Source organism: Delphinus delphis, chromosome 15 (genome assembly GCF_949987515.2).
Source record: "Delphinus delphis chromosome 15, mDelDel1.2, whole genome shotgun sequence".
Classification (NCBI taxonomy): Eukaryota; Metazoa; Chordata; class Mammalia; order Artiodactyla; family Delphinidae; genus Delphinus; species Delphinus delphis.
The window spans coordinates 52399417-52424065 of record NC_082697.1 but is presented as its reverse complement, the minus strand read 5'-3'; the positions used below and the strand labels follow the sequence as shown (position 1 = coordinate 52424065).

At 55.5% G+C, this 24649-nt stretch overlaps 2 protein-coding genes across 2 annotated transcripts in view; both read left to right on the top strand.

Moving 5' to 3' along the window:
• Nucleotides 1-327: 327 nt before the first annotated feature.
• On the top strand, nt 328-23979 carry LOC138414275 (polysialoglycoprotein-like). The gene is made up of 2 exons (XM_069541386.1): nt 328-388; nt 22883-23979. Exons 1-2 carry the CDS (start codon nt 328-330, stop codon nt 23977-23979), a joined length of 1158 nt encoding a protein of 385 aa, XP_069397487.1.
• The window catches only part of SRL (sarcalumenin), a 33067-nt gene continuing 8749 nt past the window's right edge, over nt 332-24649 (top strand). Inside the window, exon 1 of the mRNA XM_060033018.1 lies at nt 332-388. The gene's annotated coding sequence lies outside the window, so the exon portion shown is untranslated. The remainder of the gene's footprint in view (nt 389-24649) is intronic.

The following is a 24649-nucleotide window of genomic DNA, read 5'->3' as shown; positions in this document are numbered from 1 at the left end:
ACTGCAGATGCTGGGAAGACTCGGTTCCTGAGTCCCAGACCTGACCCAAAGGACGCCCCACGTTTTCTCTGTTACCCTGCCCCGTGACCCCTGTCACGTGACCCCAGGCAGCTAGGGGAGAGAATCCAGATGGGACCTGCCTTCCGGGGTCGGCAGCTGGCGCAGCAGGGTCACAGCAGCCTCCTTGCAGCCTCTGGGGTCTGAGCTGCTTGCCCATCATGTCCGTCCAGTTGCCCTAGTGACTGTGTGACCCTTCTCCCCCGCCCCGCGCTGCCACCCACCCTATAAATAGAGGCGAGGAGCAGCTGGGCTCTCTTGGCAGTCACGATGAAGGCGCTGGTCCTGCTCTGCTGCTTCGTGGCCTCGCTTCTGCTCCCAGGACAAGCAGGTATGACCCCTGCCCTGTCAGCCAGGCCAGACTGCGACCCCCACGAGCCCCCGAGGTTTTATGTTTACCATGGGGTGGGAGGCTCGGGCGGGAGATGGAGGATGAGGCCTCCGTGATTCCTGGAGCTGATGGCAGACCTTTGCTCCCAGCCGGTCTCACCGAGAAGGCACAGGGTGTGGAGACCTGAGAGCACTTGGGGCTTGTGGGGAGGCCAGAGGGAGCGGAAGCCGTGACCCGAGAGGTGCAGGCAGGTGCAAGGCCTGGAGCAGGGGGCCAGGGCCAGAGACAAGGGCTGGCCAGTAGATGTTGTGGAAGAGAACCCCAAAAGTCAAGACTAGAGCCTCCTAGATGGACAGAGACCCCGATCTTGGAGGTGGAGGGGCCCCTGGATGTCGTTGAGTTGACACTCCCACCTGGTGGAGATCGCAGAGGCCTGGCTTTGCATGAGTGAGGGCGGGGTGGGGGGGGGCACAGCTTGGAAACAATGGGACAGAGTGGGGGTCAGTTTGGGATGGGATTGGAGATAAAAGTTGGGGATCAGGCTGGAAACCAAATTGGACACAGTTCAGAGGAGGAATGGAACCCACTCGAGTGAAGCTGGGCTAGGCTGGGGGCTTCATTGGAAGGGGGCTGGGGCCTGCGTGCCGTGGTTTTCCTTTGACATCTCAGCACTTTGTGTGGCAGAGGCAGTGGCTCTGGTTACGGCATGGGGGTTATTTATAGGCATGGAAGGGGTACTCGAGCATTTTGCCACCTTTGTTCCCAAGATTCCTGGGGCTGAGTTCCTCTCAGGGATGCTCCAGGGGTGCTCTGGGGACCCCCAGGAACCCGGAACTCCTGCTTTGCCTTTTCGCGACGTCTGGCTTCCTCTGCGCTGGGGATCGTGGGGCCTGGGAGCTTCTGTTTCTTGAGGTCCCAGACCCAGGCAGGAGAGCAGCCATTCCCTGGGGGGTTAGAGACCAAGGTGGGGGGCTCTGGCCTCGCGTGTGCCGCTGGGCCCTGCCCTTGTCTGTCCTTGAGTTAATTTGGGCTCCGTGGGGCTGCAGTGGCTGGGGTGGCGAGGATTCCAAGCGGCTGTCAGGCGGCTAAGTATGGAAACAGTCGTGTCATTTGATCCTGAGCCCGGGATCCACTGCCACCCTCTCCCCAGCTCCGCCCGGCCCCAGCTGCCACCTCGCTCTGCTTCCATGCCGCTGCCCCAGGAACTTTTAGCCTTTTAGGGACATCCTTTATCTTTCCTTCCACGAAGGGAACTGGACATCTGGAATGTTCCACAGGCCTCATTGGGGGATCTTGCTGTTGGGAAAGGAGGCGGGTGGGTGCTCTGTGCAAAAATCCTCTCTTTGCAGGCCCTTTCCTTCGCAAACTCTGCGGTGTGACCCTGACCTGGCTTCCGGGAAAGGGTTGTCCACCAGTGTGCGAGGTTCCGCCCTCCTCACCCCAGCTCAGGACTTGGGCTGTGCGTTCTTCCCGGCGGTGGGCTTTCTCACCCCTCCAGATGCATATTGCACACCCCAAAGACTGCTTCCTCCTGCGATACCTGGGGGAGATTTCAGCCATAAGAGTGGCTTCCCCCCACCCGCATAATGACAGTCCTTCCTACTGGTTGACTTTCCCCTAAAATATGCCACCCGGTAAATGCCACCGTGCCCACAGGCAGCAGCTTTGGTCCTGAACTTCCCACCCCACTGCTGAATCCTCATTTCCATTCCCGTGTCACTCGCCTCTCACCTGTGGCAGGCAGACTTCTCTCTAACTCCCCATCCTGCTTCCTGGGGGGACCGTACAGAGCTGCCCTTCCTTCTCTTGTGCCCATGTTGCTCCCGTGGCCCTCTGATCTGGGGTGATGGGCTCCACAGCCTCCCCCCTGAACCCTGATCCACCCTAGTCCTTGGTCTCGGGGTCCTCCTCTTTGTCTCAGGGACCTGGCCTGGGGACAAGCCTGCTCAAGGACAGAGGAGAACAGCCCCAAGAGGGTTTACTCAGTCTGCTCATTGTCCAGGTAAGGGAGTGAAAGCCAGAGGAAAGAGAGCCATGTTCAAGGTCAGACAGCAATTCAGTGGCAGGCACACCCAGCCAGGGCTAGTCTTAGCCCACCTGGGAGTTTCTGTCCTCCCTCAGCTGCTCTCTCTCTGACAGGCCTCCTTGGACGCCCCAGTCCCTCTGTCTGTGGGCGTGAGGCCACAGGAGGCTAGCTTCCCTCGGGATACAGGTCAAGACTGATGCCTTTGAACTTTGACTCCTCAGAGAGCATGTGGGGTGGGATGGGAGAGGGGCTGAGAAAACATTGCTTTGGGCTTAAGCTGCTGGCATTTGTTAGGCCGAATTTGGGACATCCTTGTTTCCCATTACCTGCTTGAGGCAGAGATGGGGGGATGGCAGGTGTCCTGAGTCTGCTCATCTGTTTCCTCCAGCCCAGCCCTGGTTTGCAGACTTGCCCACCTGTTCTGGCCCCACCCTGACATCCAATGGAGAGAGGTTGGTTCACACTGGGGCTCCCCAAGGCCCTCCATGAGCGATGGGGGTCTCTCAGGAACTCCTTCGTGACCCTTCCTCACCCACCTGGAAGGAGGCGGTTTTCATATACCCTCCGCACGGCAGCCCAGATACCACGATCCACCGTGGGGAGGGCTCTGAGAAAAGGTCATGTGCTCAGGGGTCCTGGGGAGATAGCAGACCCCAGAAGCCTCTCCAGCCCTCCTGCAAGTTGTGTCCCCAGCAAGGTCCCCGACTTCTGGCTCAGTGCAGCTGGATGAGCCATAGGGAGCACGTGGTCCACCGTGTGAGGCACTAGTCTGGATTTGCTCAATGGATGCAGCCCTCAGATGTGGGCACCTTGCCTGGTGGCCTGTGGAACCACAGTTTGGGAAATGCTGGCTTTGTCTCCCATCTGGGTGTGACAGTGAAGCTCAGACAGCTAGTTCAAGGGCCAGAGCTGGAATTCTGGACCAGAAGGAGGCCCTGACGAGGCCAGTTGCATCCACCTGGCCCTTTGGTGCTCGCTTAGGTGTGGTGGGCTGGGAAGGAGCCTAATCCCTTTGGACACAGGAGAAAGATGGCTGGTCCTCCTTCAACATGGTCTGAGAGGCCAGTACAGGGCATAGATATGATGCCTTCTGGCCTGGAACAAGGGTGGTGACTGGGGCAGGGGGAACGGGTGGGGTCTGCCGCTGTGGGATGCCCCTCCCCTACTCCAAATCCAATCTAAAGCTGGACTCACAACCCCTTACATTTAAATATTGCTCGAGGATAGTGTAGGTCACAGCTGGTATGACCTTGCCAGAAAAAAAAAAAGACCAGGATCATAAAAGAACCAATTTTAAAAGTTCATCTGGGGTCCTTATGAATTTTGGGTTCTGGGGGACATCTGGATGGAGATAGTTAGCTTAGGAGGAAAGTCAGGTCTGGGGATCCAGAGATGAGATTTGTTTGAGTAAAGATGAGGGTGAGGCTGTGAGATTGCCAAGGAAGCTGTCGCAGAGAAAGAGATTCAAGGACCGGACCCTGGGGAGTGGGAAGAGGAAGAAGATAAATGGATTTCAGGAAGATGGAATGAGATCCAGGCAGAGGTGTGACCTGACAGCGGAGCGGAAGGATGCTTCCTGGAGAGGCAGTGAGTCTCACGGAGAAGCCATGGAAGGTGAGGTGTTAGCTTGGACACCAGGAAGCCGAGAACTGTCAACGAACGGCTCATATTATTCAGTGAGGACAGGGAGGCAACACATTCACCCAGTGAGACTTTTAACATTAAGTCTGTGAAGGATAAATGACCCTAAGAGGAGGTGGCGGTGGGTGGGTTTGCCAGAGGAGGCTGTGTGTTTATGGGCTGGCAGGAGGGCTCAGAGGAGCAGGAAAGGCTGATGAACACAGTGGATGGAGTGGCCTGGACCTCAGAGCTTGAGTGGGATGCACAGGTCCTAGGTGGGTCTGAGGAGACATGTCGTGGAGACCCCAGAGGGACACCATACACTCGAGGTCCCCTCAGCAGCCCTAGTACCCGTCAGGGAGCTGCACTAGGAAGTGGGGATCCTGGTCTATACTGGGGATTGCTATGGAGTGGGGAGGGCCATGGAGGGGAAGGAACCAGCTGATCTGCCCAAGAACCCTGTGGGGTGGAAAGGGAGGCTGGTTGTCCCAAGATGTGTGGACTTGCACAGCAGGGCCCAGACCAGAGCCTGGTCTCCAGTCCCGTCCGAGATGAGGCCAGGAGATGGCCAGTGAATCAGCATTTTAGTCACAGTGGATGTTGGTCTCTTGCTGTTGGTTTACCAGCCCCAAAATCCGACCCCAGGCTCCACACCCGAGGTGTTCATTCCGCAGATGTGCACTGGGCCTGCACCCGAAAGCGCTGTGTTCAGACTCGGGTTAGATTACCTCAGTGGAAGCCGCTGGGGGGCACACAGCCCAGAGGCAGCTGGGCTCAGGTTTCCTCCAGGGTGTTTTCCCGGTGGCTGCAAGGCCTCCCTCTGTGGCTCCCTGGCCCATCGGCGGGACTCATTTTGGGCTGAGGGGACCCACGATCTGCTCTGGGAGGCCAGGCCCCTCTAAGACCACTCACCTGCCTCACTTGCCTTCTCAGGGGCCATCTGGACTCGGGAGCTAGAAGTCTGGCTTCAGAATCCTACCTCTGCCCTGTCGGGTTCCTTTTCTCCCTCTTGGTGGTTCCCTTCTCTCCCCCAACACCGGCCCTGCTCTGTCCCCCCATAATATATGCCCTGAAACTTGTTCCAACAAGGGTCAATGGCTCAACACTTAAACTGTCACTTTCCCAAACCAGTTGTTTCAAAAGAGTCAGAAGATTTTACCTTAAGGAATGCATCTCTAACATGGAATTTCTCATTGCTCTGGTGGGCAAGGTCTTACCCAAAGTCCCTAATCACGGCATTGAGGCAATAGATAGTCCATCGATTTTGAGTGCCGAGGGGTGAGCTGTAGAGCGGGGCTTTCTCTACTGGACCCTGAAAGAGGGAGGCAGGGAGTGGACTGGAGCCACGGTGGCCACAGCTGCAGAACTTGCTCAGTCCTCAGGAGGCCCCATCCTCTCTGCTCACCCCCAGCCTTTGTGACCTCAGCTGGAGGTGAAGCGGGTAGCATAATTCGGCAAATGGGATGGGTCAGTTTTAGCTGAGTTTCTGGAGACATCCATTTCCTGGTCTGTGTCACCTGTGCTGTGTCTTTCTCTGGGTTCAGGGACATCCTGTTCCATTTGGTTTCAGCCGCATCCCTCTCCAGCCCCAAAGGAGGATTTGTTCAGAGTCAAGGTCCCAGGTACCCCTCTGCCCCGGGGACAAGCCTGCACTCTTTGCTTCCTTGTCCTCCCTCTCAGAGAGCTCCAGATTAGCCTGTCCTGAGCTGCCCATCCTCAGCATGAGGGGTTTGGTGGAATCTGCTTTTAAAATGCCTGAGCTGTTAGGTCAGCTGTTCACAGCCCCAGGCAGGGCCTACAGTAGCTACCTCTCTACCCTCCAGCTCTTCCCCGGCTGGGCTGGTGTGGAGGGGAGCCTGGTTGTGGGTGTGCCCAGAGGCCTGCTTCTGAAGACCAGGAGACCACGGGGCTGGCTGGCAGCCGCTGCCTGGCCCCATCCCAGGAGCCTGTCTTTCCTGGGATTGTGTCATCGGGACGACAGGAAGGCACAGTCGCTCTTGCTCTGTCCAGCTCTCAGTCCAGGACCCAGAAGGATTTTGGGTGGGAGGTTGGCCCAGCTGGGGCAGGCTCCCCAGGTTCATTTCAAGGCTGTTAAGTGATCAGAAGAGGCTTTTCTCCTCTGGCCGTTGGGTGGGCCCTTCCCCAGGGGTCCTTGTCTTTCACAACCTGGAGAGCACTTGACCTCTAGCCCTCTGTCAACTCAGAGAGAGTGCTCAAGGGCACAGAATGAGCACAGGCTGTGTGGCCAGTCCTGGGGAGAGGAGGGCTCCTCAGAAGCAGAGGGTCCTGAAGAAATGGGTGATGTGGCCATCCCTGGGGAGCCCACCCTGGGTCGGGAGCCAGGATGGACATGTGACTTGGGGTGACAGGCAGTACGTGATCAGCAAGAGGCATGAGGGTGCAATGTGGATTTGGACGCAGCAGGAACAGAGGGGAGGAAGGGTGGGGCTGGTTAATCACACAAGGTGGGCACTTGATGGGAGAGGCCGGAAAGATGAGGCGGATGGGGGCCCTTCTCTGAAAGGCCCAGCTCTCCAGCCCCAAGGCCAGGCTGTGCCCATTGTGAGGTCCCAGCTGGCCACGCTGTGCAGGCAGGAATGGGCTGTGGCCCTGCCCCCAGGAGCCACATTCTATTTAAGGAGACGACGCGCACTGAAAAAAAGTGTAACTAACACCCCCGGCAGCTCTGGTTGGAGTTCAGAGGAGGGCTGGAAGGTTGGCCTCATGGAGGGGCAGGGTTTCAGCTATACTGGGAGGAAGGGGACCATTGCTGGACTGTCAGCTGCAAGAGGACAGGGCTGCGCATTTGTTTAATTTGCTCACCACTCCATTACCAACACTTAGCACTGCACCTGGCTCACTGGAGGCACTCGACAATGTCTGATGAATGAGGATGCAGAGACAGTGGAGTATCTGAAGATGGTGATCAAAGCCAGGAGTGGGGGAGCTCGGGGCATTGCGCTGGCAGGGATGGGCTGACACCGGCTCTGGCTAGATTGTGGGGCTCCTGTTTGGGGAGATCAGACCACCCTGATGGGTTGGAGCCCATTTGGAAGGGCCTTGAATGCCAAGCCAAGTGGCTCTCTCCCTAGCCCTCAGCATACTCTAGCCTCCTCCCCTTCCAGTGAGCCCCTCCCCTTCTCCTCCCTCTCAGATATTTTTGGATACTTCTAGAGTGGGGACTGCATTTTGAGCTCAAACAGGTGCAGGCAAAGTCTGGCCTGGAGTTCTGGGCCTGCAGGAATTGGGTTGCACTGGGAGATCAGCCCACAACCAGGCCAGGGGAGAGCCCTGGGGTTTGGGAGCAAACCCTCCCTCCCGCACCTGGTCGCTGCCAAAACTGCTGCTCCTGGTTCTCCTCCAAGTGGCCATTCATCTGCCTCCCATAGAATTTTCCCTAGATGGCAATAGGTGAGGACAAAGCCATCGCCTTGATCACTAGGTCTCTGAAGTGCATCTGATTCCATAGCTGCCTGCCCTGTACACCTGCACTCACCAGAGAGGCTTTCAGCCACTGCTGGTTACTTGGTCTTTCCTTCTGCCCTTTGTTCCAAGGATCAGGTAATAGAAGATCGCTTATTTCTCTAGCTTATCCCAGGAGGCGAAGACACCAGGAATGCTCCCTGGGACCTGGGAAGGGGTCTGGACAAACTGGTGAGGGGTCACAGCCCTTGCTGTGGCCTGGGGGAGCCCATCCTGGCCTCAGGCTCCCAGCAGAAAGAGCCTGGGTCCCGGCTGTGACAGAAACAGAAGTCCTGTGGCGAATCCACCTCCTTCTCCTGTCTTTTCCTGCCTCAGTTTTGTTTTTGAGTGGATAGTTTAGGCCAGTGGCCTCTCCATCCAGACCCCCCTTCCCCAAGGCTGCCCACACGTGTGCCTGGGGTGGGAGTGGCATGCACTCTGGGACTTGAGGACAGAGCAAGCCCTGGCATTGTCATAATTCGCCACCAAGCCCCTTACCATCTCTGCACCTGTTTGCTTGCCCGTAAAACAGGATAATAATACTTGCCCTATTTACAGCCTGGGGTTGTTATTTGACTAAAATAAGAAAATGGTTATTGGATGCTTAGGATGTTTTTCGATCTTAGACACTTCTTAAGGTTAAAAGGACTGTGACAATGAGTACAGGGTCTCGCTGCGGACAGTATTCCTGTAGCTTGACATCTGCCTCTGGTTTCCTCAAATATCATGAAACTTGGACACCTCGGGGAATCCATCAACACATCTGCCCCTTCTCAGCACTGTTAATATCCTCGGGATTCTCTGTCCTCAAAAAGCTTACAAACCAGGAGGGGAGGCTGTCCCCGCTCATGATAGGAGTAGGGAACCATATAAGGCAGATGTAATCAGGGGCTAAAAATAAGTAGTCAGAGCTTGCCTGGAGAGGGGGAGCAGGGGATGGGGCCGGGGCCCTGGGGCTGGTGAGCGTGACCAAGTTAGCAAGAGAGGGACCGGGAAGCTTTTGTAGGGCTGAGTTAGGTGTTGGTTCCTATATTATTTTCCTGGGGCTGCCATAACAAATGACTCCAAACTGGGTGGCTTCAAACAACAGAAATGTATTCTCTCCCAGTCTGGAGGCCAGAAGTCTGAAATCAAGGTGTGGGCAGGGCCGCGCTCCCTCTGGAGGCTCCTGGGGAGGATCCTTCCTGCCAGCTTCTGGTGGGTCCGCAGGCCTAGGCCTTCCTTGGCTGGTGGCTGCATCTCTCCAATCTGTGCCTCTGTCCTCACATGGCCTCTTCTCTGTGTGTCTCCTCCTCTTTTTTTTTTTTAATATATATATATATTTTAAATTAATTTAATTTATTTATTTATTTTTGGCTGCGTTGGGTCTTCGTTGCTGCACACTGGCTTTCTCTAGTTGCAGCGAGCAGGGGCTACTCTTCGTTGAGGTGCGCGGGCTTCTCATTGCAGTGGCTTCTCTTGTTGCGAAGTACGGGCTCTAGGAGCGCAGGCTCAGTAGTTGTGGCACATGGGCTCAGTTACTCCTCAGCATGTGAGATCTTCCCAGACCAGGGCTTGAACCCGTGTCCCCTGCATTGGCAGGCGGATTGTTAACCACTGCGCCACCAGGGAAGCCCTCTCCTCCTCTTATAAGAGCACCAGTCATTGGATTCAGGGCCCACCCTAATCCAGTATGACCTCATCTTGACTAATTACCTCCGCACAGACCCTATTTCCAAATCATATCACATCCTGAGGTTCCAGATGGGACGCTCTTCAACCACTATGGTTCCTTAGCTCTGGACCCAGGCTGCTGAGCAGTTGCTTGCTATGAACAGATTGTTCTCGTCTCTCTCCCAGGTGGTCGCACCTGTTTCCTTGGTCCTCTCTCGGGCCCCACTGCCTATGCGATTGCACTAGCGGCTAACCTGGAGCTCTGCTGACATTCCCTGGACAAGTGTGTTGAATGAATGGATGGACAGCTGGCCAGGGGCAGGGGATTCCAGGAGCAGCACCTAGCCTAGCGGTGGTGCTGGGGAGGACAGTGGGGAGAATTTTCCAGGAATAGACATGTGCTGAGGGCAGGGGGTCTGGTTTCCGGCTGGTCGTGTGATGGGGAGAGTGGTGAGCTGAGAACCCAGAAACTCTCCTGGGGAGTGAGCACCAGCACCCACCCCTGCACTGTCTCCTACGTGCTTGGCAGGGGAGGAGGAGGATGCAGGCCCCTCCTACTACTCTGCAGACGCCACTTGGAGAAAGAACTTCCCGGTGACCCTCTGCCGCCATCCACGAGGGGTCCACCTCTCAGCTTCTGCCTTCCTACGCTCTCCTTGCCGGCAGGAGCCCCTAGCTGGAAGGTGTCTGGGTTTCCTCACAGCAGAGTTAGGGGTCCCCAACCCAGAGACTGGGGTGTCGGCCAGCTCTGGGAGCTGGTGACTGTGGCTCTGTGGCGCTCTCTGTGGTTTGTCCTGGCTCTGGAGGAGTGCAGGGGTGGGGGCAGTTCTCCAGGGGCCCCTCGTCTTTCCAGAAATGCTCACCAGCATTTTGCTGGTCATTTTGCATCCAAAATACCCTATCCCTCCTACCCCAGGAGCTCCTACGATGAGCCCCCGGGGTCCACATCCCTGCCTGGCACTGAAACTCTGCAGCCAGGAAGCAAGTTCTCTCTTCCTGTCTGCCCGCCGCCGCTCCAATTAGCTGCTATTTCTTTAAGGGGAGGATCTTTATATTTAGGAATCCAGATCGTGGTTATCACAGCAACCTCCTGAGCTGGTAAGGCAGATACTCCTAGGACCCTTGATCACAAAATAATAGGACTGCGCAGGTAAAGTGACCTCGCCCGTGGGTACTTCTCTGGCTCTGAATCCTGGTCCTGAATCTCCTGTCTTCTGGAACTTTGAACTTTCTGAGTTAAGGGAAGGCCTCATGTTTTGCCACCATCCATCCATCCATCCAATGGCTGTTCAGGTGCTGAGATACAAAAATCTCTGATAGACAGGAAACCAGATAAGTAAGTTATCTAGTTCATTAGATATTTATAGGTGCAGCTGAGAAAGAGACTAGGCTGGAAAGAGGGGAAGGTGGGTTGGGAGGTAGCCTCACCAGGGTGGCCGGGAGGCCTGGCAGAGAAGCTGACCAGAAGCCAAGACTCAGGGAAGGAGCGGAGAGAACTAGGCAGTTATGTGGGGAGCATTCCCAGCAGAAAGCACAGCACAGGGAGGAAGGGGGGCCTCACGCTCCCCGGAAGAGCGAAGCAAAGAGACAGAGACGGGTGGGGGTGGGCAGCGTTGGCGGGTGAGTGCAGAGGGGGGCAAGGGGCTCAGGAAGGGGCTGTTCCACAGTCCAGGTGAGAGACAACAGCACCTGGGGCCAGGGCTGGTGGGGGCGGGGGAGAAACAGTTAAATTGAGGATAGATTTTGAAGGTAGACAACAGGTTCAACTAAGGTTTTGGAGAAAGAAAAGAAGTGTAGATGCTTTATGTGCTTTTTTTTTTTTTTGGCCAAGCCCCGGGATCTTAGTTTCCCGCAGTGAAAGTGCCACATCTTAACCACTGGACCTCCAGGGATGTCCTAATGCTTTTTTTTTTTAAATTTATTTATTTTTATTAATTTATTATTCTTGGCTTTGTTGGGTCTTCGTTGCTGCGTGCGGGCTTTCTCTAGTTGCAGTGAGCGGGGGCTACTCTTCGTTGTGGTGCACGGGCTTATTGCGGTGGCCTCTCTTGTTGCAGAGCACGGGCTCTAGAGAGTGAGGGCTTCAGTATATGCAGCACATGGGCTCAGTAGTTGTGGCTCGCAGGCTTTAGAGCGCAGGCACAGTAGTTGTGGCGCACAGGTTTAGTTGCTCCGCGGCATGTGGGATCTTCCTGGACCAGGGCTCGAACCCGTGTCCCCTGCATTGGCAGGTGGATTCTTAACCACTGCGCCACCAGGGAAGCCCCATTTTTGGAACAGCTTTATTGAGATATAATTAATATACTCTACAATTTGCCCATTTAAAGTGTACAATTCAATAGTTTTTAGTATATTCACAGAAATGTGTAACTATCAGCACAGTCAATTCTAGAATATTTTTCTTCACCTCAAAGAGAAACCCCCGTGTCCATCAGCAGTCACCCCACCCCCTGCCCTGTTCCACCCCTGCCCAGCCTCCCATCCCCTGGCTGCCACTAATCTGCTTTCTGCCTCTCTGGGTTTCCCTGTTCTGGACATTTCATGTAAATGGAATCATGCAATATATGGTGTTTTGTGTCTGGCTTCATTCACCGAGCATCATGTCTTCAAGCTTCATCCACCGTGTAGCCTGTGTCAGTGCTTCATTTCTTTTTATGGCTGATAATATTCCACTGTATGGATGGACCACATTTTGTTTATCCATTCATCCATTGATGACCATTTGGGTTGTTTCCACTTTTTGGTTATTGTGAATAATGCTGCTGTGAACATCGGCGTATATGTTCTTGTGTGGAGATGTGTTTGGGTGAGAGTTTATCCTACCAGTAGAAGTTCCGTATACTTTTCTAGTAGTATCGGCTTTCAGAATTCCATCACATGTCATTTAAGCCTCCCACCCTCTGACACGCAACAGGTGCTCCATCAGTAACAGTGGAATGAAGGTAGAACGAATCTGGAGGTGGGGAGGGTGCATATTTTTCTCTTCTGTCTTATTAGTGATGAAACGGGGACAGAAAACTAAAATACTTGTTCGAGGCCCACCTGCTGATTAGGGGAGCAAATTCGAGTCCTGACTCTGTCCTTCTCTTTTCTTCTTCCTCCCCAGAGTCACAGAGTTTCCAGGGCTTCCCCCCCGAAACTGCAGCTCTGCCTGGCCACTGGGGTTCCATCCCAGGGGTAAGGACTTCCCACCCTTTTGTGCTCTCCTTCCAGAAATATCCCCTGGAAGGGTAGCAAGGCCAGTTAGACCCCAGACCCACGATGTTCTTGGAGCTCATGGGCATCAGCCCTGCTGGCCGCCTGTGGCCTTGGAGATGGGCCGTTGCCTGGGATGGCGAGCCAGGGTCAAGCCTGCTACAGCCTCCTGCAGGGAGGCTCCACTGCGCCACCAGGGAAGTCCTGAGCATGATTTCTTAAAGAATGCCGCAGGCGTCTGTTGTGTGAGTCTTGGTGCTCAGAGCTTTCTCAGGCTCTTCTGTGGGGTGTAAAGAGATAATGGGCCTACCTTCTGCGCTGGAGGGGATGACAAACTAGAAGGGAAGGAATGACACCCTCCTCTGCCCCGCCAACACACACAGGTCACAGCCACACAGGGCAGGGGCTGCGTCACCTGGCTCAGTGTGGACAGTCGTGGACACTGAGTCAGCTGAGGTCAGCGGGCCCCGTGTAGCCTGGGGTAGTGAGGCCCGGGAGGTGTCGTGGGGCGGTGGAACATAGCTGGTTTGAGGGACTGGGTGCGGCTGGATCCACAGGAAGAAGAGGGCGACCCAGGCATGTGGTGATGTGGCCGTCAGCAGACCTGTTACAGGTTGGATTGTGTCTCCCGAGAAGATATGCTGAAGTCCTAACTTCAGCATCTCAGAATGCGACCTGTTTTGGAAATAGGGTTGTTGCAGATGTAGTTAGTTAGTCTGACTGGTGTCCTTAGAGGAAAAGGATAAGAGACACAGAATAGAGGTACAGGGAGAAGGCCACGTGTGATGGAGGCAGAGACTGGAGACACCCGTTAACAAGCCAAGGGTTGCTGGGAGCCACCAGAGCTGGAGGAGACAGGAAGGCACCTCCCCTAGAGCCTTTGGGGGAAACAGCGCCCTGTGACACATTGATATTGGACTTCTGGCCCCAGAACCAGGAGAAAATACATTTCTATTGCTTTAAGCCACCAGGTTGTGGCACTTTGTTATAGCAGCTTTGGGAAAGGAATACAAGACCAGGCTCAGGCTTCAGTGCAGGGATTTGGGACTCCTATCCGGCAAGGGTGGGAGGCCCTTTGGGCAGGCAGCCTGCTGGATCCTCAGGTGCGACCTGGCAGAGCCTGCATGGGGCCCATGGTAATGACCAGGAAGGGTCACCCTGGGGACAGCATGTGCGGAATGTCCACTCGCTCTTGCCCCGCTCTCCATCCTGCCCTTGGCTTTAACCTTCCTCTCTCCAGAGGAGCCACAAGAACTAAGGAGTAGATGGCCCGTCTGCATGGCCACCAGGTGCCAGAGGAAGAGAAGGCTCATGCGTGGTGAGAGCCTTGTCTGGTTTCAGTATTTGAAGAGACGAGATGGAGAACCCAGGGCCTTGGTGACGCTGAGCCCACCTGAGAAGGAAGCTGCTCTCGGGTTTAACTGCTTTAATGATTCCTCCCCGGATGGGATGTCCCGAGAGGGAGCCCCCCTAGAGGGCTGAGAGTCCTGGCCTGCGGGAGAGATGGAGCCCGGGCTCTCCAGGAAAGTGGGGCCCACATGTCTGGGGTTCAGGTGTATTGGGGATACAAACCGGAAACCAGTCTGCTTCCAGTGGAGATGTGAGCTCTCTAGGACATTCCACCAGAGAGCAGCCTGGGTGTTCTAGCCATCTTTGTCTGTGGTGTCCAAGCTCTGGAGCCATAACTGAGGGTAACGGATGGATTTGCTCCGGAGGCTTTGGAAGTTTGTACTGCTCAAGGAGCAGCATGTGGGAGGTGGTCTTCTGCCCTTTCTCTGTGACCTGGACGCTGGAAGACTCCTCTGGTCCAGTCTTGTGACCTCTGCTGTCCTGAACTCAGAGAACTAAAAGCTGGTCTCACGCAGCTTCGCAACAAGAGAAGTCACTGCAATGAGAAGCTCGCGCACCACAACGAAGAGTAGCCCCTGCTCGCTGCAACTAGAGAAAACCCGTGTGCAGCAATGAAGATCCAATGCTGCCAAAAATAAATAAATTTATATTTAAAAAAAAAGCATAAAAAAAAAGATGAGGATTTCCCTGGTGGCACAGTGGTTAAGAATCCGCCTGCCAATGCAGGGGACACAGGTTTGAGCCCTGCATTGGGAAGATCCCACATGCCGCGGAGCAACTAAGCCCATGTGCCACAACTACTGAGCCTGTGCGCCTAGGCTCCGTGCTCCACAACAAGAGAAGCCACTGCAATGAGAAGCCCGAGCACCACAATGAAGAGTAGCCCCCGCTCGCCACAACTAGCGATGCACAGCGATGCACAGCGATGAAGACCCAACGCAGCCAAATAAATAAATACTTTTTTTTTTTTTAAAAAGATGAGGTTTGGGGAGCCTGTCTGTCTCAAATTTGGGGAAGCCCTTTGTGAGAGAAGGTGGAAAGATCTGGCATCTTGGCGTCTCGGTGGCAGTTTTTCTGGAAGGCTCTGTGGGCCAGGCACACAGGGCGGAATATTCATGTGTTATTGCTGCCCTACCCTCTCCCCTTGGCTTGACCTTCCTGCCTAAACTCCTCTGAGCGGACCTGGTGTCGGGGGCTCCTGGGGGTGAGATTTGCTAAGGATGACGCCTCACCCCTGAGCTGGCATGGTGGGGGGAGAGCTGTGGAGGTGGGCAGAGCTGCTGGCGGTGCCAAGGTGAAGGGGCTGCGGTAGTCGGGGCATGCAGGCTGGTGTGTGAGGCCCTTCCAAGCCATGGAAACATTAGCTCTGATTGCTGGACAAGCAAAGTGCCGCTGAGGGGGAGATGGAGCTGCTCTCCCTTGTCTCTGGGATGGCCATAGCAGTGTCCTGGAAGCCTGAGTCGCTCCTGAAGGGCGTACTGTTTTGCTCCTTGCGCTCACTGGTCTTAAGGACGGCGGTGAGGCCATGTGGGCAACTCGAGTGGCCTATCTCCTATCATGCTGCCAGTTCCCAGAGCGGGGAAGGGCCCTCACCCGTTCTCACACAGATGTGGCCCTGATATGCCTTTGCATTGGGGCAAAGTGCAGGGTCACCTCACTTCAACAGCTGGATGGGAGGGGCCTGGGAGGCAGAAAACAGAGGGGGAGGCAAGTGTGGTCGCGGAAGTTTCTGGGTGAGTCAGGGCTGCCTGGAAGTGGGAGTCAGTGGCCGCAGGAATTAGCCTGGGGCTGAGGAGGCCGAGGACTGGGCCCGGGAGTGTTGGTAGCCAGGTCTGTTCCCGACCCAGGCCAGCGGGAACCGTGGAGAGCTGGGTCACCCCCAGGCGCCCACAGCTCCTTGTCTGAGCTGCTTCCAGTTGGAAGAAGGGGAGAAGGACCCCGGGCAGAAAGACCTCTCCTGACCCACTGACTGACCCCCAGAAACAGGGGGTTGAGTGGAGTAGGGTGCAGGTGAGCCAGCTTGGTTTCTGTCCAAAGCTCGTTCTGTTTTTGTCCTGGCATCTTTGCTCTTCTAGGAAATTATTATTATCATACCTGACATTCATAGAATGCTTTTTTTTTTTTTTGGCCATACGACTTGCAGAATCTTAGTTCCCCGACCAGGGATTGAACCCAGATCCCGGCACTGAAAGTGCTGAGTCCTAACCACTGGACCACTGGGAAATTCCCCATAGAATGTTTTTAAACATCATCTGATGTTTAAAATACTCCAAAGGGGTTGGCAAAGCAGGTATCATTCTCTGCGTTTTATGGGTGAATGGAGCTGGGTGTGGGGAGTGAGGGGCAGCCCATATACTAACCTGCGTGGCAGTGAGGAAGGCTCCAGGGAGCAGAGCCCAGCTCTCCTGGCTTCTGACGGTGTCCAGAGAGACCAGTCTGGCTCTGGGTCTCGCGGCAAAGGAAAGCCCTGAGATGTGGGCCTGGCCCAGGAAGGTGTCAGATCTGGTTCCTGAGCTCGAGAACCAAGCTAGCTTCCTCCCACTTCCCTGGCTCGGGGAGGAGGTGGGTCTGTGTCATTGCTCCCCCACACCCGCCAAGCCCATGACGGCTCCGACCTGAACCCAAGGCGTTTATCTGACGGCGACCTTGGGGAGCCACACTCCTTTAGCCCCCAGTGGGTTGCTCCCTGCCTGGTACCCCAAAGTTAGACCATCAGCCCTCCCAGAGGTGGTCTTCGAGCTCTCGGGTGAGGAGGTGGAGGTGGGGGAAACCACCCGCCTGCCTCAGAATCCAACTTGCACTCCTCCCTCCTTCCTTTTCCTTCCCACCCACCTCGGCCCCTCTGAATGGAGGAAGTATTGCCAATGACTCCTGCAAGGATCTGTGCTCACTTCAGGCAGGGAAAGCTGAGCATCCCTTTAATGATCGAGTCACACCCAGGGCTTAGGGCTTAATGTTTTGCTTCTTCCAAAGGTACTTGCCTTTTGAAAGTGAGTACTCACCCATATTCATGAATCCTCCGGGCGTCAGTGCTGAGCACGTGTGTACACCATGGCTGTGGGGTCCCGGGCGATTTCTCTGTGTACCTCCCAAACCAAGAATTCCCAGGAATTAGGGGTGGGGAAGAGGGATGGAGTTATTCTGTCAATCTCTGGACTTCATGGGTTAAAAACAATTGTCTTGAAGTCTTGAACATCCTTTTCAAAGGGAGGAAGAAGAGGGTAGGCAGAGAAGTCGCTGTCCGTCTGAGGCTGACTCACCCCCTCTCATTTCGGGGTGGGCGGGGGAGTGGCCAGATGCTGGGACAACTCAAGAGACCTGGAATTGGTGGAGAGCTGGGTTCCAGAACCAGCCCACTGCTAACTAGCCTAACTAGCCCTGTGGTCTTGGGAAAATCACTTATCAGAGTTTTAGGATCCTGATCAGTGAAATCAAACCAGTTCGTCTGTGAGGAGGTCCCTTTTGACCCCCATCCCATGGTTCCCACTGACTGCTGCCACATCATTGTGTCCTATCCCTTGGGTGAATTATTTTGGGGCTAGAGTCCAGCCCGGGACAAGCTGTCCTGGTGGGATTAGCCTTGACTTTAGGAACTTGGCCAGGAAGTCAAAGAACCTTCCGTGAATGGCTGCCTGGTCTCCTTGTCTGGGGGGAGGACAGAGGGGCCCACAGGATGGTGAGGGAGAGGGTCTCAGGGTCCCAGGAGGTCCCACTTCCCTCCTAAGTTCCTTTTCAGCATCAGCGTCTGTAAAGCCATCTGAAGACTCATCCAAGAGGTGAAGAAACAAGGGGCCCTGAGCAGTGAACATTCACTCTATAAATAAGGCCAAGAAAGGGCTTCCCTGGTGGCGCAGTGGTTGAGAGTCCGCCTGCCGATGCAGGGGAGGCAGGTTCATACCCCGGTCCGGGAGGATCCCACATGCCGCCGAGAGGCTGGGCCCGTGAGCCATGGCCGCTGAGCCTGCGCCTCCGGAGCCTGTGCTCCGCAACGGGAGAGGCCACAACAGTGAGAGGCCCACGTACCGCAAAAAAAAAAAAAGGCCAAGAAAAACTGTGATGCCAGAGGGGTCGCTGCCATTGGCTCAGTCCAGGAGTGCTCAGGGACAGGATCTAGAACACGGAGGGGTTGGGCTGCCGCTCTGGCCTCGTGAACTTTGATTCTGAAGTGCCCTCCACTGCACCTCAGGCACCGCAGATGAGACGTCCAAGTGTGTGGGCAGAGGACAGTCCCCTGTGAAAGACGGGGGACTCCCTGGACGACCAGACCACTATTCCTGACTCCCAGGGACAGGTGTGTCCAGAGGTAGAAGAGGAAAGTGATTGTACCACCAGGACTCTTTTTTTTTTTTTTTTTTTACTGATGACGCATCTGCATAATCATGTATGAGTAATGGTGTATTCTACCTGTGTGTGACTTTGCACTCAATGGTTTCACTTCAAACGGATGAGAAGTCACGTCGACAGATGCTTGGAAACATGTGCTAAGGAGACTTGGAAGGTTGGAACTGAGCCTACATTCTGGTCCGTGAAGAGGTCGGCCAAAGCAGGTCAACCAAACAAAAGATCTTGGGCGTTGACCTCCCTTTTCCCGAGGTCCAGTTCCAAACTCGAGACAGACTCCCTGACACTTGGTACTGAGGGTGACCCAGAGCAGGGATTCTCAAACTTTGGTGTTCATTAAAATCACCTTGTGAAACACCCAGATTCACACTGACCCAACCCTGGAGATGGGGCATCTGTGCCGAGAAAGCCCTTGGAAAGGGCTTGGATGCCACTCGCTGTGGTCCAGAGAGCTCAGCTTTGTTTCTTGGCCCGAGTGCTAGCCCAGCCCTGGATGGCCTGTTGAGCCAACACTTGACTTTGCTGTGTCTGCTTTCTCATTTCAAGAGAAGTTAATAATCCTTGCTTTCCCTGCTTCAGAGGACTGCTGGGGGGGATGAAGAACATGAAGTTACTTGGGGAAGTATGAAGTTCTGTGTGAAGGTCAGATGTCATCTAGCTCTGTGCCGGGTGCATGTTGATCAGCAAAGTGAAAAGATGCTGTGACAGGGGGCTTCTTGGGCTGCTGGAGAAAATGATCAAGAGGAGGAATTTTTAGGGAGAAGGCAGGGGAGGCAGGAGAGTGGTTGTCAACCACCCCACCCCACCTGACTTAGGCAGTGGGACAGACAGACCCAAGGAGAGCTGCTGGGCAGGAAGTACCAAGGCAGTGGCTGAACCCCAGCTCCTTCATCTCCCCTCACCCACTAGGCCCTTCCATGGAACCTAAGCATCTCATGGGACATGGTTTGCAAACCATGTGGGAGCAGAAAGAACTCTAGACTGAGGGCCATGAACTTGGGCTCTGTCCCAACTTTACCCCTGATCTTGGGCAAGTCTCTAAAGCTCTCCAGCCAGAGCTTCCTCCTCTGCAGTGGACTCACCAAGTCCCCTGGCAACTCCACAGTAACCTGAGTCTGCACAAAAGTGTTTGGGAAGAGTTAGGAGCTGGAAAAAAGTCCAGTGTTTGGTGGTGGAGAGAGGAGAGAGGAACTGAGCCTGGGGTTCCCACTAAGGCTGTGGGGGGGGGAGCAGCTGAATGGTTGCCCCCCCCATCCCCCAGAGAACGGCTGACGGCAGAGGGGGCGTCAGGAGAGAAAGCAGAGCCAGTTTATGCTGTGTTTTGCCTGGGGCACCAGCCTGTCAGGCTCAGGGGCCTTCCCATGATCGCCCAGGCTGGGCTGGGGACTTGCTATTCACGTACCCTGTCCAGGGCCCGGGCGGCTGCCTTGACATTAGCACATACAGTGTGGTACCACGTGTCCTGGGGTAGACTGAGACTCATCTTACCAGGCTCTCACACTGGCCAGCATGTCCTGGGTCCTCTGCGTCCCCCACCCCTCCTCCAGGGCTGCTAGGGGGCTTCAGCAAGACCCTAGGGAGGCCAGGGTGGGTGGTAAGACACTGGGTTTGATTTCACAGAATTGAACTGAGTTTAACTGGAGGCTCTTGAAGCCTCTGACTGCCTCCTGGAGGAGAGATTGGGCCCAATGGCACAGCTGCTTCCTGGGGATTGAGCTCTGCGGACCCAATGGCATGGCTTGTTCCATTGAGAGACTTTCTGTCAGAGAAGTTATTTTTAGCCTGGGAAGGAAGGTCACAGGGCATGAAACCATCACCCTGGGTTTTTTTTTCACTCCAAATTGCTTAGCGGAAGGGCAAGGGCAGCTTGGCACTAAGTCATAAAAACCAGGGAAGAGTATGGATGTAAATGTGTATACACACATGTACCCACTTGACTTCCTGTCCGGGGTCCAGGCGTGGAAATACACAACAGTGAGAAGGTCACGTATACCTCCAAAGTCTGGGGTCCTTATCTCCCTACAGAGGATGCAGCTCTCTCACCCCCACCAGGACAGATGGTGTTTTGACAATATTAGAAATGCCACAGGCATTCGGACCCACAGTCTCTTCAGCCCGGTATCATCACCATCAACAACACCATCAAAATCACTATCACCACCATCATCATCACCATCATCATCAACAACATTAATAGTAGAGGGTGACAAGGCCTGTTGGAAAGGGCTGGATTCCCTAGAGGAGAATCCTTGACCACTGCTATTTCAAGGTCAAATGCAAAGGCCTGTTGACCCATCTAATTTGGGAGCCTCCAGTGGGCACGCGAGCGGGGAGGGGCCAAGAGCAGAAGCCTTGAGGTCAGGATGATTTGACTGAGCAGAGGTTTGCAGCTTTGGCTGCATGTTAGAATTGCTCCCCAATTATTTTTTTGGGGGGTGGTAAATTCTGATGCTGGGGCTACACCCTGGACTAATTGAATCAGAGCCTCTGAGGAGGGGGAGAGGAGTGGGATCAATACACAGCCAGTGTCAAGAACCACTGGTTCAGAGGCAGTTTTCTGAGCTCATGTAGACTGTGCTTCTCAAACTGTAATATGCAACAAATGAATTGTTAAAATGCAGATTCTGATTCAGTGGTTCTAGGCTGGGGCCTGAGAGTCTGTGTCTCTACCAGGTTCCCAGGTGATGCTGATGCTGCAGGGGCCTGGACCACACGCTGAGTAGCACGGGGGAGGGGGGGTAGGATGGGGTAGGGGGCAGGGTAGAACCCTTCTGTAGGGTCAGGCAATCTCCTCGGCAGCTCTGGAGTTAAATGGCCTCAGCCAGTTGCTAGCTGTGTGATGTTGGGCAAGGCATTCAGTGCCTCTAATTCCAGTCCTCTCATCTGTAAAATGGGGATGAGTAAGACTTGTTTTACAGAAGTAAGCAAGTTGAGTAAGATCAAGTAAGTTCATGTTTTATACATAAAGTGCTCAAGCATTGCCTGGCACACTGAATAATTGTGCAAATGTATCTCACATTTATCTTGCTGCTCAGAGGCCTGTCAATCTCTTGGATTAAACCAAATTCCTGCCATAAGATTTTTTTCCAGAGGTTCTCGGGGGTGGGAGGGTGGGGGTGGGGGGGAGATAGAGATGCAAGCAAAGGAATCAGGACTTACAGGTATTCAGGTGGTAATGAAAGAAAATTTTAATGAGTAACCTCCAGCTCCCCCCACTAAGAGACCAGGAATTCCTATTGTACCCAAATCTCCCCATGGACCTCTTCATAGCACTTTCTGGGGGTCAGGCAGTGTCCCAGCTCTGGGAACAGAGGGAGGATTAAGCCTTGGTTCCTGCAGTCCAGGGGTCAGAGAGGGCGCATGCAGGGAGGGGCGAGGTACCAGCGGGAAGGGGTTCCTCTATGCTCCCCTCAACACAGTGTAGCATGGAAGGCCTGGACAAGGAGCAGGCAGTTCTGGGTTCCACTTGCCCTCTAGCCACCTGGTGTTCTGGGTAAATCAAAGACTTTCTCTAGACCTTCACTTCTGAAACCTGGCTGACAGTAATAAGGGAGGTGAATGTGGTCACAAATGCGAAGGTTGTTGGGGGAAGTGTTATATCAACATGTGGGCTCCTTTATAATAAAAGGCACCCAAACTTCCCATCCTTCTGAATTTGACAGTAGGTTGTATCAGTGAGGGTTAATGAGAAAATATTTGTTCCTGGCCTCTGGAGGCTTCCGCAGCTTTCAGGGAACAAGGGGGTGGGTACCCCGAGGCAGAAGGGGTAGGTACCTCCAAGAAGTGGTTTTTCTTTGTGGGAGGCAGAGCTGGGCCTGAGAGAGGAGGCGCTGTACCTAGCAGGGAGGAGGGATGCTGCTTCCTCAGAAAGAGTCCTGTGAATCAAGGGAGACCTGGGGATGTCTCAGCTACCCTGAGGCAGGGCACCCACGGTCCCGTCCCCTCATCCCCATGTGTCGGCAATGTTCCCCCTCTGTGGGTCTCCTCCTTAAACAGGTCCCAACCTGGGTGGGAGGGGGCAGAAGGGTTAGGCCCCACCCTCTCTTTTGACCCCATTGTCCAAATAAATCACACTTGTCCCTTGACAGAGGCATCTGACACAGATTGGGCCCCTTCCTGCCTTCTGCTTTGCTCTCCCAGTGCCCTTGGCTCTCCCCGTAAAGCTCTGGGCCCTTAGAAGGGGATCCCCTCAGGAGGGGTTTGCTAAGGCCACCAGGAAGCCCAGGCCTGCCCGTTTTGTGTATCTCTTCCTCCTCAGGCCATGTCCCCTCTAATCTTAGGTAGAGAGGCCAGCAAATGCCTGCCCTTAAGGGGACAGAATTGGATGTGTGACTTAAGGTTGAGAGCCACAAGTAATCCCCTAAGTGCTCTGCTCCTTAAGCTAAGAGGATCTGGCCAGCACACACCTGTTTTCACTACTTTGCTGGTAGCAATATAAAAAGCACGCTGGTTAATGACTCTAGGAACTGATAAGGGGTGGGGTGGACATGCATCTGTCCTATCCTGGAAAGATCTCCGGGTAAGCCAGGCTGCACGTGTCTGCCCGCAAGGCTGAGGAAGGGCTGGAAGGGCTCGCCCAACTTCCATCCCCACGGGGAGGCTGGAGAGGCAGGGTCAGGGGCGGGGCTCGGGGTGGGTCAGCTGTTCGCTCTGAGCCACGGCTCCCATCAAGAGGGAGGCTCTGCCGGCCACGCAGGGCGGTAATGAAGACCAGGGAGGGAGGAGCCCCACAGTCCCGCTGGTCCGCACCGCTCTCCTGGAGACAGGAGCTAGGCTGAGTTAGACTTTTGAGAAGCAAAGCGTGTGCCAACCCCTTGACATTTACCAATCGTGTTCTAATCATCTAGAACTGCAAGTTTCCGCTTCGGGTGGCACAGAAGATGTTGGCAGTTTGTTGGAGAATCATTTCTCTGCTGGAGACCCAAGTCTAGAGGAGAAGGAAAGGGCGCTTCAGGCAGAAGCGTCCCCTGGAGAGACGAACCCGCTCCTTCACCCCACAGATGGCAGGGAGGCTGGGGGCTCGGAGAAGACAGCCGCCGGGGCCCCCGCCACCAACCGCCTGGGCTCTGATCCTGAAGCCAGCCTCTCCAAAGCCTCAGCCTCCGAGTCAGCTCCCCCCGGGGAACCTGCGGGGTCTGGGGAGGAAGATACGGGCCCACCTGGAGCAAGCGCCCTTCCCCCAGGAGGGGAGGGGGCGCCCGGGGAGGAGGGGGCGCCAGAGCTCAGCTCAGGAGAGGGCCCAGGACTGGAGGCGGAGGGACAAGCTGGGAGTGGCGAGGTCTCCGAGGAAGCCGCGGAGGCGCTAGGGGACGACCCCGCGCAGGAAGCAGCAGCAGGGCCCCCAGAGCCTGAAGACTCAGGGGACTCTCCCAGCAAGGAGGTCGAGACAGGAAGGGAGGGCAGCCCAGGGCCCGGTCAGGAGCCAGAATTGCCAGATGGAGTCGCGGACTTGGACGCAGAAGCCGCGGAGGGGGCGGAGGACCAGGGGGAGCCCAGCCCCAGCCCAGCGTCGGACACGCGCGCAGAGGTGGGGGGTGCGCAGGAGGACCGCCCCGCAGAGGGGATGCCCGAGGACCATGAGGACGCGGCCTCCTACGAAGAAGAGGGGGGCGAAGAATCCGAAGAGGACAGCGGCGACGGGGCTAGTTCGGAAGAAGCAGGGGGCTCCTCGGAAGAGGAAGAAGCCGGGGAGGAAGTCGTGGAAGGAACCCAGGAAGCGGCGGGAAGCGCGAGCAGCGGGGAGGAGGGGGCCCGACCGAGCGCTGAGGAGTTGCACGCGGGGCCCGAGGGGGCCGAGGCGCAGGAGCCCAAGGAGGAGGGGCCTCAGGGTAGGGGATCCCAGGGCTGCTCCGGGCACCTCCGCGGGGGAGGAGGGCTGGCGGGGGCGTGGCGGCTGCTCTGGGAATTGGGACGGCTGCCGTCTTCCCGGAGGTCTTGTGTTTAGGGGCAGGCAGGGTCCCACAGGGCGGGAGAGCCCCCAGCCAGCCCCGGGTTCGTGGGGTGGAGGCCCCATGGGGGTTGCCCGGCCCTTGGGGTGCCTTCGGGCTGTTCATTAGCCACTTATCCCCACTTCGGAGGGACCCTGGAGAGCCCAGAGGAACCTGATCACGTTATAGGCCATCAGAAACTTACCGGTTAAGGTCCCTCAATGCACTTTAACACAGACCGGTTCCTTAACCCAAAGGACGGGGTGGCGGTGGGGGCATAGTGGCAGGATTTCAGGCCCAGAGGCAGGCTGGTGGGTGTGAGGGGGCACTGCGGGACCATGTTGGTGGGCTAGCTCCTGGGATCTCCCCTTGAAGACTAGGCCATGTCAGGATGGTGATAAGAAACCTCGGGCTGTCTGTGACACTGATGTCCCACAGATGTCCGTCCACCAGCTTGCTCTCAGTGCTGGGGAACGGGGTGGGGGGGGGGGTGGGGGGGCAGGGCCAAAGCTGCTGGGCAACATTGGAGGCTGTAGCATCCTAGGGAGGTGTGGCCTCATCCACCAAGTACACTGACCGGGACCAAGAACTGGCTTGTAGGATGGAGGCACTGGGGTCAATCTTCACTTTCCAACACAGGTTTTCTTGCAGAGTTTAGTTTCCACACCTGTCAGGTACTCACGCTGG